Source organism: Capricornis sumatraensis, chromosome 3 (genome assembly GCF_032405125.1).
Source record: "Capricornis sumatraensis isolate serow.1 chromosome 3, serow.2, whole genome shotgun sequence".
Classification (NCBI taxonomy): Eukaryota; Metazoa; Chordata; class Mammalia; order Artiodactyla; family Bovidae; genus Capricornis; species Capricornis sumatraensis.
The window spans coordinates 150,929,104-150,943,529 of NC_091071.1; the positions used below are offsets into that span (position 1 = coordinate 150,929,104).

At 49.2% G+C, this 14,426-nt stretch overlaps 1 protein-coding gene across 1 annotated transcript; it reads left to right on the plus strand.

Moving 5' to 3' along the window:
- The first annotated feature begins 5,016 nt into the window (after positions 1 to 5,016).
- On the plus strand, positions 5,017 to 10,841 carry CATIP (ciliogenesis associated TTC17 interacting protein). The gene is made up of 10 exons (XM_068966893.1): positions 5,017 to 5,042; positions 5,184 to 5,308; positions 5,721 to 5,921; positions 6,207 to 6,262; positions 6,407 to 6,493; positions 6,682 to 6,849; positions 8,456 to 8,580; positions 9,486 to 9,562; positions 10,293 to 10,381; positions 10,611 to 10,841. The coding sequence occupies exons 1-10, from the start codon at positions 5,017 to 5,019 to the stop codon at positions 10,839 to 10,841; spliced, it is 1,185 nt and encodes a 394-aa protein (XP_068822994.1).
- The last annotated feature ends 3,585 nt before the right edge of the window (positions 10,842 to 14,426 follow it).

Below are 14,426 nucleotides of genomic sequence, written 5' to 3' on the forward strand. Positions count from 1 at the left end.
ACAAAAAAAGAAAAAGGGAGGGCTATGTTAAGTGGGCAGCCTTAGAAGTTCCAGGGAAGGACAGAGAACAGGATAAGTTGTAGATGTGAACTTAAAAAACCCTGTGTGTACACTTGTGTGTATTGGGGGAAGGGGTCATCCTAGTCCTCCAAAGCCCTGGCCACAAATGGCAGCTTTGGAAGCAGGAGGAAAGCTAACCCTGATGGTCAGTAAACCCTAGGCTTGGGCCAAAGCAGGGACAATGTGGGAGAGAGAGGACTTGGACTGGTCTGGATTTGAATACAGACTCTGACCAACCATAGGTAGCACCAGACAGGGGACTTCTGTCTCTTAGCCTTCTTCTGGAGGGGCTGGGGAGCCAAATGAAATGCACGTAGGTGTTCCATGAACACTAGTCTCTTCTTCCTCTTACTGTTCTTAGTAAACTTAGGGCTAGTCTATCAGGGACAAGAGGACTTCCCAGGTGATGCTAGTGGTAAAGAACCTGCCTGCCAACGCAGGAGACCTCAGAGACATGGGCTTGATCCCTCAGTCGGGAAGATCCCCTGGAGGAGGGCATAGTAAGCCTCTCCAGTATTCTTGCCTGGAGAATCTCATGGAAGAGTAGCCTGGCGGGGGGTCACAGAGTCAGACACTACTGAAGCAACTTAGCACACACCAGAGATGGGAATACCAGACCACCTGACCTGCCTCTTGAGAAACCTATATGTAGGTCAGGAAGCAACAGTTAGAACTGGACATGGAACAACAGACTGGTTCCAAATAGGAAAAGGAGTGTGTCAAGGCTGTATATTGTCACCCTGCTTATTTAACTTCTATCCAGAGTACATCATGAGAAACGCTGGACTGGAAGAAACACAAGCTGGAATCAAGATTGCTGGGAGAAATATCAATAACCTCAGATATGCAGATGACACCACCCTTATGGCAGAAACTGAAGAGTAACTAAAAAGCCTCTTGATGAAAGTGAAAGAGGAGAGTGAAAAAGTTGACTTAAAGCTCAACATTCATAAAACGAAGATCATGGCATCCAGTCCCATCACTTCATGGGAAATAGATGGGGAAACAGTGGAAACAGTGTCACACTTTATTTTGGGGGGCTCCAAAATCACTGCAGATGGTGACTGTAGCCATGAAATTAAAACACGCTTACTCCTTGGAAGGAAAGTTATGACTAACCTAGATAGCATATTCAAAAGCAGAGACATTACTTTGCTGACTAAGGTCTGTCTAGTCAAGGCTATGGTTTTTTCCTGTGGTCATGTATGGATGTGAAAGTTGGACTGTGAAGAAGGCTGAGCACCAAAGAATTGATGCTTTTAAACTGTGGTGTTGGAGAAGACTCTTGAGAGTCCCTTGGACTGCAAGGAGATCCAACAAGTCCATTCTAAAGGAGATCAGCCCTGGCATTTCTTTGGAAGGAATGATGCTAAAGCTGAAACTCCTGTACTTTGGGCACCTCATGCGAAGAGTTGACTCATTAGAAAAGACTCTGATGCTGGGAGGGATTGGGGGCAGGAGGAGAAGGGGATGACAGAGGATGAGATGGCTGGATGGCATCACTGACTCGATGGATGTCAGTCTGAGTAAACTCTGGGAGTTGGTGATGGACAGGGAGGCCTGGTGTGCTGCAATTCATGGGATCACAAAGAGTTGGACACGACTGAGTGAAATGAACTGAACTGAACTGACAGTCTATCAGGGACAATAGGGCAAAGTGATTAAGAACATGGACTCAACCCCGCCCATCTGGGGTGGAGTCCACACCTTCCATTTATTAACTGGGTGACCTTGGACAAGTTACTTAACCTTTCTGTGCCTCCACTTCTCATCTGTCCAATGGGGTTGATGCTCACACCACCTGAGAAGCGGATTGGAAGGATTAAATGAGTTACACCCTGCAGAGCTGGGCACTTAGGGCACCCTCTCTGCAGCAGTGGCTGTTGTTCAGTAGATGCCCACCCCAGCCACTGGGAGGGCACTGGCGGTCCATGCTACAGGCTCAGAGAGGCCAACCTGTCCAACACAGCTGCACAGCTAGTACATCAACTTCTCCAGAGCATCCTTCCACTGGTCTATCAGGCCCTAAGCAGCAGTGGTAACAAGGGTCCTTAACAGATGACTAAGAAAATAGACAAGAAACTGGATGTTGATCCTTCTGTGATCCACCCTGGCAACTTGCTCTTTCCCCTAAGTGACTAGGAGGAAACAGCCAGCACCAAGGGGAAGGGAACTGGGGGAAGTGAGAGAGTTGAGAACATGGGCTCCCAGGAGGCGGGAGCCTGTCAGGACAGGTAACTGGAGGGTTCTGTGCAACTGGAGAGCCTGAGCAAGGGGAGGTGAAGGAGAGCGGCAGTGACAGGAGAAAAACTCTAAGGGGCAGAGGGCTCAGGGAGCAAATTTTCCCTCAGGCCAAGAGTCCAGAACAGCAGGGATACAAGGATGCAATAAGGAGGGGGACTGTGTTCAGTTCAGTTCAGTTCAGTGAGCATCCCCTAAGGAACAAAAAATAGCAGTTTGCCCTTTTTTTGACCTCGCTGCGTGGCATGTGGAACCTTAGTTCCTGGACCAGAAAGTGAACCCATGCCCCTTGCAGTGGAGTCTTAACTACTGAACTGTTGTGGAAGTCCCTGCTTCTTCTTTTTTTAAAAAAGTCTGCCTAATAGAAAAGATTTTGTCAAACTTTATGTAATTCACACATGAAAGCAATAGGTTTGTTTTAAATAATCTTTGTATTAATTTTATTGAGATACAATTTATATCATACAAATGACACCCTTTTAAAATATACAGTTCAGTGGGTTTTAATATATGTGCAGTTTTGCAGCTACTGCCACAATCTAATTTTAGAACATTTTCAACACTCCCAGAAGAAACCCTGGGACCCTCTGTTGTCAGGTGCCTGCCTGCCTCCACACCCCACCCTTCCCCTACACCAAGCAACCACTGATTTATTTTCCATCTCTATAGATTTGCCTGTTCTGGGCATTTAATCATATAAATGGAATCATACAATATGTGGCCTTTTGTGACTGGCTTCTTTCACTCAACATGTTTTCAAGGTTCAGCATATTATGGCACGTGTCAGTACTTCCCTCCTTTTTACAGCTGGAAAATATTCCATTATATCTATCTATCTATCTCACATTTTGTTTATGCATTCACCAGTTGATGAGCAATTGGGTTGTTTCCACTTTTTTGTGTATTCTGCATAATGATGCTATGAATATCGTGTGTACGTTTTTATGTGGACAGATGTTTTCAGCTCTCTTGCGTATACACCTCAGAGTGGAACTGTCATACAGCAACTTCACATTTAATATTTTGAGGAACTAACAAACCACTTCCCAAAGCAGTTGTGAATTTTCTTAATGCCACTGGTGGTGACTCACGTGCAGAGAAAGACTTATTCAGAATTCACTTGGGCTTTCAAAAATTAGTGCTCGATTTTTTTTAATGCAAATTTTAAAACATATTTTTAAAACTTCTAAGTTCAATTTTGTCACGCCATTCTAATTATAAACCTAGCTAATGCTTTTTACAGTTATTTATTTATTTACTTTTGGCTGTGCGGGGTCTTTGTTGGTGCTCAGGCTTTCTCTAGTTGCAGTGAGCGGTGGCTCTTTGCTGTGTGCATGGTCTTATCATTGCAGTGGTGTCTTTTGTCGCAGAGCACAGGCTCTAGGTGCTCAGGTGTCAGCAGTCGCAACTCGTGGGCTCTAAAGCTTGGGCTCAGTACTTCTGGGGTATGGGCTGAGCTGCTCCTCAGCGTGTGGAATCTTCCTGGACCAGGGATCAAACCCATGTTCCATGCGTTGGATTCCTAGTCACTGTACCACCAAGGACATCCTAGCTAATATTAACTTTTAAGGGGACTTCAATTAACAATTTGTCCTCTTTACAAAATTAAAACTGCTTTAGGCAGTTTATGCCTTATTTATTCATTCCATTTATTTTACTACTTTTTTAAAAGCAATTGATTGTTATATGCCAGTTATAAAAAGTAGAGACATCACTTTGCTGACAAAGGTCTGTAGAGTCAAAGCTATGGTTTTTCCAGTAGTCATGTATGGATGTGAGAGTTGGACCATAAGGAAGGCTGAGCATCAAAGAATTGATGCTTTTGAACCATGGTGCTAGAGAAGACTCTTGAGAGTCCCTTGGACTGCAAGGAGACCAAACCAGTTGATACTAAAGGAAATCAACCCTGAATATTCATTGGAAGGACTGCTGCTGAAGCTGAAGCTCCAATACTTTGGTCACCTGATGCGAAGAGCTGACTCATTGGAAAAGACCCTGATACTGGGAAAGATGGAGGGCAGGAGGAGAAGGGAGCAACAGAGATGGCTGAGTGGCATCATCAACTCAAAGGACAGTGAAGGACAGGGAAGTCTGGCATGCTGCAGTCTGTAGGGTTGCAAAGAGTCAGACACAACTAAGCAACTGAACAACATATCCCAGTAACATTGGAAAAAATAAAGGAAAAATAATTCTCTAATTTTTTTTAAACAAATTGATAAACCAGCTTCCCAAGTACTTTTAATGCAATCTAATAAAAGTAAACATATAAATATAGTAAAATTTAAAGTTTTTTTTAAGTAAGTAAGTAAGTAAAGTTACTCAGTCGTGTCTGACTCTTTGTGACCCCGTGGACTGCAGCCCACCAGGCTCCTCAGTCCATGAGATTCTCCAGGCAAGAATACTGGAGTGGGTTGCCATTTCCTTCTCCAATTTACAATCCCAGTAAGAACTGAACTCCAAAGTACAGTTGTATGTTACAGCTTCCAAGGTCATTGTAAATACTCCTGTCATCCCTTCTGCCGCCTAAGAATGTCAAATACTCCCTCTGCTGGACAGTATCTCAAGTTTGGGCTTAGCCCCAGAAGTCACAGTTCCAACCAGCTACTCGAAGTTCTGGGTGTTTAGTGAAATGGGTTAATGGCCCTTTAAGAGGCAGTAGGGAGCTCCCAGTTGCCATGGAGACATCTGGAAACAAAGAGGGTAGCAGCAGGCAGCATGTCCTCTAAAGTTCAATCCAAAGGTGAGAAGAGGGCTGAGGAGTTGGGAGGTGGGGGCCTGGAAAGTGAGGGGGGCATCTCTCCCTCATCATCCACCTTGGGGTGGCCTTGAAAGATTCTGCTCTTGAGACTCCGGCCCCATGGCTGTCCTCCTCAGGGCCCGCCATCTGCCATGTCAGCCTCTCCTCTCTCCATAGTCTCCAAAGCCAAGGACCACCAACCCTCAACCCAGGAGAATCTGCCACCCCCAGAGGCCAACGCTGAGGCCATCCACTTCCTCAACTCCCTTCGTGAGCCTGGGCGGTGAGGGTGGAGGGGGTGGACAAAACTGTGGACAGGAGGAAGAGAGAAAGCCCAGACATGGCCACCCCTCTCTCAGCCTTGAATCTCCTGGGACTCAGAAAGGGCCTGAAGCATATTGGTTGATAGTCTTCAACTAATGGAAGACCCCAGGGACACAGCGGGGGTGGGGATCGCTGTGTGTGTGTGTGTGTGTGTGTGTGTGTGTGTGTAGAGGGGTGGGGGGTATCTTCACCTCTGACTGCTGCAGAGGCCAATGGAGGGGAGGCAGGGGCTGCCTGGGAGATGTGAGATGAGGAGAGGGTGGGTGGAGACCATGGGGGCACTGGTGGCCAGGGGGTCAGAGAGTTGAGGACTAGGAGCTGGGGCTTTAACTGTTCCCACGGGACCCTCACTCCGCAGGGCAGGAGGAGCTGCTGCTGCTGTTCTTCTCAGAGACTCTGGTCATGGTCTCGGACACAGGGGAGCCTCAGGGAGAGCTGACCATTGAGGTGCAGAGAGGGAAATACAAAGACCAATCTGGTGTCATAACGTACTTCCCCTTCGTGCACGCCTCCAGCCGAGGCTTCGTGGACAAAACACTCTGCGGAAGCTCCCTTCTGGGTAGAGCACCTGACCAACCCCCACCCCCCAACCCCGACTGTCCTACTCTGCCCCCCACCCCCAGCCCCTAACTCCCAGGACGTTCACTCCGTACCAACCCTTTGATTTCACCTTGGGACTAGAACGAGGCAGAGAGAAAGCGTGGGATGTGGGGTGACAAGAAGATCATCACAGCCTTAGTTTTGACCTGTGGCCACCCTACCCCTGAGTTGTCCAGCCCAGGCCACCACCTGCCCTTCCCACAGTCTCCAGCCCTGTCTCCTGTGTTCACCTCCCTCCCCCCAGCCTATCTCTCGTGGAAACTGGAGGTTGTGGAACAACAGAGTCAGGAGTTCATCAAGGTACCTGCTGGGCCCCCAGCCTTGACCACAGATAGAAGGTTTTCTATCCACATCTCTCCTCGGTTTTCTCATTTATGGAGGATGGACAAGGTGGCCTCCGGGGGATCTCACTCCCTGATTCTCCCCTCCTGCTCTGGCCCCTAGTTCCACATTCTCCCCATGGAACAGAAGACGAATTTGCTGAAGCAGGATGATCAGCTGGCCATGACCAGAATGGTCAAGGAGGGTGAGGTAAGGTGAGAGCCAGGTGGGAGCCATACTCAACATCCTCTTTGAAACCACAAACTGGGGACAGATGGTGTCAGGCCAGGAGCCGGCCTGGGGACCCTATGGACTGGACCGTATGCTCAACACCTGGCTTGCCCAACCTCCCCCTACTTCCCAGCTCAAGGTCCCTGACCCAGATTTCTCCTGGACAGGAAGTGAAGACCGAAGTGACTTTCTTCCCTAGGCCCTCCATTGAGGGCTTCGTCTCCCAGGCCGCTAACCTGGTGTTGCTGAGGGTGATGGCCTGGCGTCACACGGTGCCCAGCAATGCTCGTTTCCTGGCCTTGGACACTGAAGGCAAACTCTGCTATTCTACCTACGTGAGCCATCTCCCTGGGCGGGAACTTGGTCTGCAGGCAAACTAGAAGGTGCAGGGAGGATGCTGATTTGGGAGAAAAAGCAGCTGTGGAGTGGAAGAGCGGGTGGGGTGGGGATAAACCCTGGCGTGTGGGGGTGAAACTTCCAAAGGCAGGAGAAAACAAGATTGCATTTGTTAGAGAGAAGACCAAGGTAAGTGGTGTGAGGAAGATAGGGACTAAAAAGGTGGGAGCAACAGAAGAAAGCGATGCTTTTTGCACAAAAGCCAGTTCAGGGAAAAAAACAGGGTGGGGCCACTTTTAGAGACTTTTTTTAAACATCAGGAAATTTAAATATCCTAATTCACTTGAATTTTATTTTATCTCAACCCTGAAGGGTGCTTCTTTATTTTGGCTAAACTTTCATCACCAACCTACCTAGGACTTCCTGCAATATGTGATTTTGAAGCTGTGTCTGTGGACATACACTTTGGGGGCTGATTTGACCAGCTTTGTAAATGACACTGCAGTCTCTTCTGTCACAAACATGACAAACAGCAATGAGTTTGACACAAACAGGCACACACCATTTCCCCCCAATTTTCTCTGAAATGTTTTTATGTTAGCACTTTTCCCCTCGCAGCCATAGCTGTAATAGGGATTTAAGTTTTAATTACAACAGGTAGCTTGCATGGGCCTGAGACAGCCCCAAATCTCAGTCTCAATTCTTGCTCCTTGGAAGAAAAGCTATGACTAACCTAGACCACATATTAAAAAGCAGAGATAGCACTTTGCCAACAAATCTCCATATAGTTAAAGCTGTGGTTTTTCCAGTAGTCATGTACAGATGTGAGAGTTGGAGCATAAAAAAAGGCTGAGCGTGGAAGAATTGATGCTTTCGAACTATGGTGCTAGAGAAGACTCTTGAGAGTCCCTCGGACAGCAAGATCAAACCAGTCAATCCTAAAAGAAATCAATCTTGAATATTCATTGGAAGTACTGCTGCTGAAGCTGAAGCTCCATACTTTGGCCACCTGATGTGAAGAGCCTCCAAAACATTGGAAAAGACCCTGATGCTGGGAAAGATTGAAGGCAGGAGAAGGGGGCAACAGAGGATGAGATGCTTGGATGGCATCACTGATTCAATGGACATGAATTTGAGCAAACTCTGGGAGATATTGAAGGACAGGGAAGCCTGGCATGTTGCAGTCCATAAAGTTGCAAAGCATCAGACACGACTTAGAAACTGAATAATAAAAAAGTCCCTCTCCAGAGCCTCACCACCCTCTCTCCCCCCAGTAACCCAACCCCTGCCCTCTCCCACACTCACATCTAGTTGGTGATCTGTGTTACAGAATCTGCCAGCTAGAAGCAGTTGGTCATGGAGATGGCATGGAGAGGGGTTGAGGCAGGAGCAGGGTGGAGCTGGCTCTCTATGAGAGGACCTCAACTTAACCTGGGGCTGCAACCCAAATCTTGTGGAGCCTAAGGGTCTGGACAGCCAAGTGTTGCTTATCACCAGTGAACAAGCAGTGAATCTACAAGATGGAGAGAGGGGCAGGTGAGATGTAGGGGGAGGTCCTGGTGGGCATCCGCCTCACCTCGCTCCCTTCATTTTGGTTGCTTCCAGCAAGCCCTGGGCTCCCAGACAATCCAGGTGGGCCATCAGCAGGTGGAAGTGTTCATTGTGGAGCAGACGGTACACTCAGAACAAGGCATCCCCATGTCCTGCCAGTTTTACCTGCTCTCTGATGGGTGAGCTACTGTCGGTGAGGCCAAGGGGGCAGTACTGAGCACAACCATGGGAGCTCAACCACCTGGGTGGAGATGGGCTGTCTTCCTTCTCTACCAGGGAGACTTGTTGAGATCGGAGTGCCCCTGGCTTTACCCATTCATTCACCTTTTTCCATATATTCACTCATTTTCTTGATCTTCACAATGCCTCCCAAATCTCACCAAAGAGCCCTGAACAGCTGAGGGAGTCAAGGTCAACTTCACAGGGCATAGCTAAAGTAGCTGCCACAGGTGTGGGTGTAATATTGAAAAACACAAAAGTTTGAACAACTTAGCACTCGATAAGATCATCAGGTTAGAGGAAGCGTCTTAATACACTGCCAAGCTGTCACCAGCAAAGCGCAGGCACCGAAATCCTGAGAAAATTCGGAAGGGAGAGGAGCATTTGTTTCTTGAAATTTTCACAGGGGTACTGACAGAATCACCAACTGGGAAAAGCAAAGTAACAAACGAGAACTTTGTTGGCTTTCCTTATTTCATAATTTGGCTTGCCATTTCTTCTTCTTTTTTTTTTGGCTGCACTTCATGGCTTGTGGGATCTTAGTTCCCCAACAAGGGACTGAACCCAGGCCCCTGGCAGTGAAAGTGTGGAGTCCCACTGGCATGCCAGGGAACTCTTTTGTGGTTCTTTCAGCACTCACACCTGTAAAGGTTTTGCACATGTGCACACATCTTCAAAGTAGACACAGTCCCCAATTTGAAAAGCAGGGGCCATTATCTGGGGATCTAGATATGAACAGCACCCTGGAACTCAAAGACAAGTGGGGGAGAGGGAGAGGATGGCAGTAAAGGGAGGCCCCCAGGATACCCTTCAAAGGAGCCGGCTGGTCTAGGAAGACTCACATCTTTTCCGTGTTGCACTCCAGGCACCTGGCCAAGAGGATCCAGGTGGGCTCCCCCGGGTGCTGCATGATCACCAAGGTGCCCGTATTGAGGGAAGAGGGTGAGTGAAGCCGCCGAGCCTCCCAGGGTGCAGCGGCTGCCTTGAGTGCGCCACTTCTGGGGTGGGAGGCCAAATGAGACACAGAGGCTTTGCTTTCCAGGAAGTGCTTATTAGTCCCTCAGTCATGTCTCTTTGCGACCCTATGGACTGTAGCCCGCCAGGCTCCTCTGTCCATGGGGATTCTCCAGGCAAGAATACTGGAGTGGGTTGCCATTTCCTTCTCCAGGGGATCTTCTCGACCCAGGGATGGAGCTCAGGTCTCCTGCATTACAGGCAGATTCGTTACCATCTGAGCCACTAGGGAAGCCCTTGTTTTCCAGTTCCTGTTCCTAATTAGGAGAGGATCACTTTGCTGGGAACTCTGCCCATATGGGCGGCCAGAACCCTGAGGTTTTCCCTGAGCCTGCCTAGAACAGGTGTCCTCCAATCATCCCTCTATATCTGAGGAAGGTTCTGGAGTCAGAATAGGCATGCAGCCTTCCTCCCACCCAGGGGCTTCCCTGGTGGCTCAGTGAGTAAAGAATCTTCCTGCAACACAGGAGACGCAGGTCCTATCCCTGGGTTGGGATGATCCCCTGGAGAAGGCAATGGCAACCCACTCCATTATTCTTGCCTGGAGAATCCCATGGACAGAGGAGCCTGGTGGGCTACAGTCCATGGGAGTCGCAAAGAGTCGGACACGACTGAGCGACTAAACCACCACCACCTTCCTCCCACCGGACTCCTTCAGATGATATTGAGCCTCGCCCAGCATTTAAGAAGAAGCCCCTGGTGTGGGAGGAGGACCTGGAGCTCTACTCGCGGTTCCTGGACCGCAAGGTGAGGAGCGGCTGCAGGAAGCCTGAGGTCCCCACTCCCTTAACCCCCTACCCCCACCCTGGGCATATATTCCACCCTTTGTCATCACTTTTCCTGTCCGGTTGAAATACTGCACCCCGAGGGGTTGGGGACCCCAGCGTTCCTAATCCCTCCATGGGTCAAAGGAGGGGGGTGCGCCCCTGGGGAGCGGGGGTCCGGGTCCGGCTTAGGCTCGCCACGGCACCACCAGGAGGAGCTCCGTATCAGCCACAACAGCTATCTACGGCAGCACCCCGAGGCCCAGGCTCTCATCTCCGACTTCCTGCTCTTCCTGCTGCTGCGCCAGCCGGTCGACGTGGTCACCTTCGCCGCCGAGTACTTCGGCCCCTTCGCCAAGAGACGCCCGCCCACCCCAGCCTTGCGCTCCTCCAACCGGCCCAGCCCTTTCCGCGAGCTGGAGCCGGAGCGCAGCGAGGCCTAGGCGGGCAGCAAGGCGGGCCCGGGGCCTCCCTGGCGGTGACTGGACGGGAAGCGGGGGCGTCAGGGCTGGGCTGAGACCGGACGCGGGCGGGACGCACCCCGGAGGCACGATTTCCTGCCTGCGGTTTCTAATGGGAATAAACGGGGCGCTCTCCAGCCTCTGCTGTGACCTGGATCCTTCTTTGGCCAGCGTCTGGGGCTAAACATAGGAAACGTGAACAGGGTTTATCGAGCGATTTTCAGCCCTTCTTCCTAGATTTTAATTATGATCAATATCCCTATTTTGGGCTTCCCTGGGGGCTCAGTCACTAAAGAATCTGGAATGCAGGAGACTCAGGTTCAGTCCCTGGGTCGGGAAGATCCCCTGGAGAAGGAAGTGTCAACCCACTTCAGTTTTCTTGCCTGGAGAATTACATGGACAGGCGAGCCTGGCGCTACAGTCCATGGGGTTGCAAAAGTCCGACATGACTGAGCGGCTACACCACCACCATCCCTATTTTACAAATAAGAAAATAGAGTCATGAAAATGTTAACAGACTTAACATGTGGGAAATAGGATTCAAACCTGGACGTTGGATCCCCAAAACGGACATTTTAGGAATTTCTCTGGTGGCCCATTGCCTAAGATTCCAAGCTCCCATTGTAAGAAATCCGGTTGGATCCCTGCTGAGGGAACTAGGTCCGACTCTGTGTGTCTGTGTTCAATATAGCTCAGTCATGTGGGACTCTTTTCAACTGGAAATCTTTGCCATCTCATGGAGTACCAGGCTCCTCTGTCCATGGAATTTTCCAGGCAAGAATGCTGGAGCCGGTTGCCATTCTCTTCACCAGGGGATCTTCCCAACCCAGGGATATAACCAGCATCTGGGGCTCCTGCATTGGTAGAGGGATATTCTTTATCGCTTAGCCTCCAGGAAAGCCCTTAAGATTCCCCTAACCCTAACCCAATTAACAATTTGCATGCTGCAAATAAAGATCCCACAGGCTGCAACTAAGACCTGGTGCAGCGAAATAAATAAAAAGAAAACCCCACATTTTTAGTCCCTAGGTTAGTCTGGGTAGAGGGGCGGGGCTTTTGGCAAACAGAATAATTAATAGAGCCCACTCAGCATAATTTCCCGCTGCCATCAAAGAAAAAAAGAAGTCAATGTGTTCACCAGTAGCCTTGCTCAACAACACTCCAGAAGCTTTCCAACCCTCCCTCCCTCCCCATGCCACCAGCATACCTTCTTCCTCCCAGTCTCCACTACACGTAGGAACCCCTAAACTGCATGGAGGATCCCCAGTTACAAAGGATAGGCAGGTGATCACCACCTCCTTTTGGCGCCTTGGTTAATGACAGTTCTGGCCAGTGGCTTGTTTCTGCCCAATACAGCTCAGTAACAAATAGGGGGCCACCCCCAATGTGGCAGCTGGTAATTGGTACGTAGGCTCCATCCTTCCATCTGTTCATTCTTCCCACCAGCTAAGAGACAAGGTCCCAGAGCTTTGCACTCCAGTGGACAAGAGGGGCCAATATCTACAAGACTGTAATGATAGAAATATTCTCTATCTGCCAATGTACAGTATGGTAGCCACAGTCACATGTGGCCACTGAGTACTAGAAATGTGATTAATATGACTGAGGAACTGAAGTTCTACTTTAATTTTAATTAATTTCCATTTAAATAGCCACACTTGGCTAGCGGCTATCAGCCTGGATAGCAACAGCTATAGGGGATGAGGTCTTTTCGTTCAGTCAGGCAATCAGCTCAACAAATTTCAGGTTCCTTCCATGCGCCAGGATTGTTCTGAACACTCGGAGATCAGCAGGGACAAGACAAAGCTTCTATCCTCATGGCACTTGCAGATAGCATGAGGAGACAGACGGAAAACACAAAAGATCATTCATTATGTGAAATTTCAGATATTTTTATGAAAACAATGATGGCCAAGTCATGGACAGAAAGGGATTCATGGGTGGAGGCTTAAGGGAGAGTCTCTCTGATGTCTCAGCTGAGTTGGGATCCGAATGATCAGGAGTCAGACCTGTGAAGAGCTGTGGGAATAGCAAGCCAGAGGAATGGCAAGTGCAAAGGCTCTGAGCATGGCAGGCTGGTGTCAGAGGTCCAGCAAGGCTGATGCACAATGGGGGTGGGGCAGGAGGGAAAAGCTGGCGTGAAAGTGCTCAGTCATGGTGAGGTAGGGACGGCCGGGTCTTAAAGAGCCTCCTAAGCACTGCGAGTTCCCATCCGTGGAGAACTGAAACCAAGGTTGACCCAGCCCAGTGCACCCAGAATGTTCCTGCAGAGACCTTGAGGGCTCCCTCAAGTGCCTGATGCTTTGCTGTGGTGAGGGGGAAGGGAAGGCAGTAACATCCAGCCACAGACATCCTTCCTCTGCAGAGCATCAGGAGACTTGGGAAGGGTCTGCCACTTCTCTGCCTTCTCTCCCACTCCAAGACCAGTTTGTTTTTAGATTGTATCATTTGTCCCCAGAACATCTGTGACTTCCTCTTCTTACTCCATACTCCTAAGCTATATATATCTCTGAACGTATGGAAAACTATAATACAATATGGAACTTCCCTGGTGGTCCAGTGGTTAGGAATCCACCTGTCAATGCAGGGAACACAGGTTCGATCCCTGATCCAGAAAGATCTCACATGCAGCAACTAAGCCCACATGCCACAATTACTGAGCCTGAGCTCTAGAGAACCGTGCTCCACAACAAGAGAAGCCACCGCAGGGAGAAGCCCAAGCACCACAAGGAAGAGTAGCCACAGTCACCGCACCTAGAGAAAGGCTGCATGCAGCAGCAAAAACCCAGCGCAACCAAAAACAGTTAAAAAACTAAAAGACAATATCACAACCAGGATTTTTTCCACATTTTTTTTTTTTTTTGGTGGTAATATATACATAAAGGGGCTTCCCTCTGACTCAGCTGGTAAAGAATCCACCAGCATTGCGGGAGACCTGGGTTCGATTCCTGGGTTGGAAAGATCCCCTGGAGAAGGGAAAGGTACCCATTCCAGTATTCTGGCTTGGAGAATTCCATAAAGTGAAAGTGATAGTCACTCAGTTGTGTCTGGCTCTTTGTGACCCGCATGGACTGTAACTTGCCAGGCTCCTCTGTCCATGGAATTCTCCACTTTAGATATAGCACTGTATTCCTCTTGATAGATATTTGAATTATTTCCTCTTTATGGCTACTGTGAAAAACGTTGCTCTGAACACAAGTGTACAAGTATCTGTTTGAATCTCTGCTTTCAATCAACCAGGATATTGTCCTTGACACAACCCATAGCTCTTTTTCAGATGTCCCTAGTTTTACTCTTGCTGCTAAGTCGCTTCAGTAGTGTCCGACTCTGCGCGACCCCATAGACGGCAGCCCACCAGGCTCCGCCATCCCTGGGATTCTCCAGGCAAGAACATTGGAGTGGGTTGCCATTTCCTTCTCCAGTGCATGAAAGTGAAAAGCAAAAGTGAAGTCGCTTAGTCGTGCCTGACTCCCAGCGACCCCATGGACTGCAGCCCACCAGGCTCCGCCATCCATGGGACTCTCCAGGCAAGAGTACTGGAGTGGGGTGCCATTGCCTTCTCCGAGT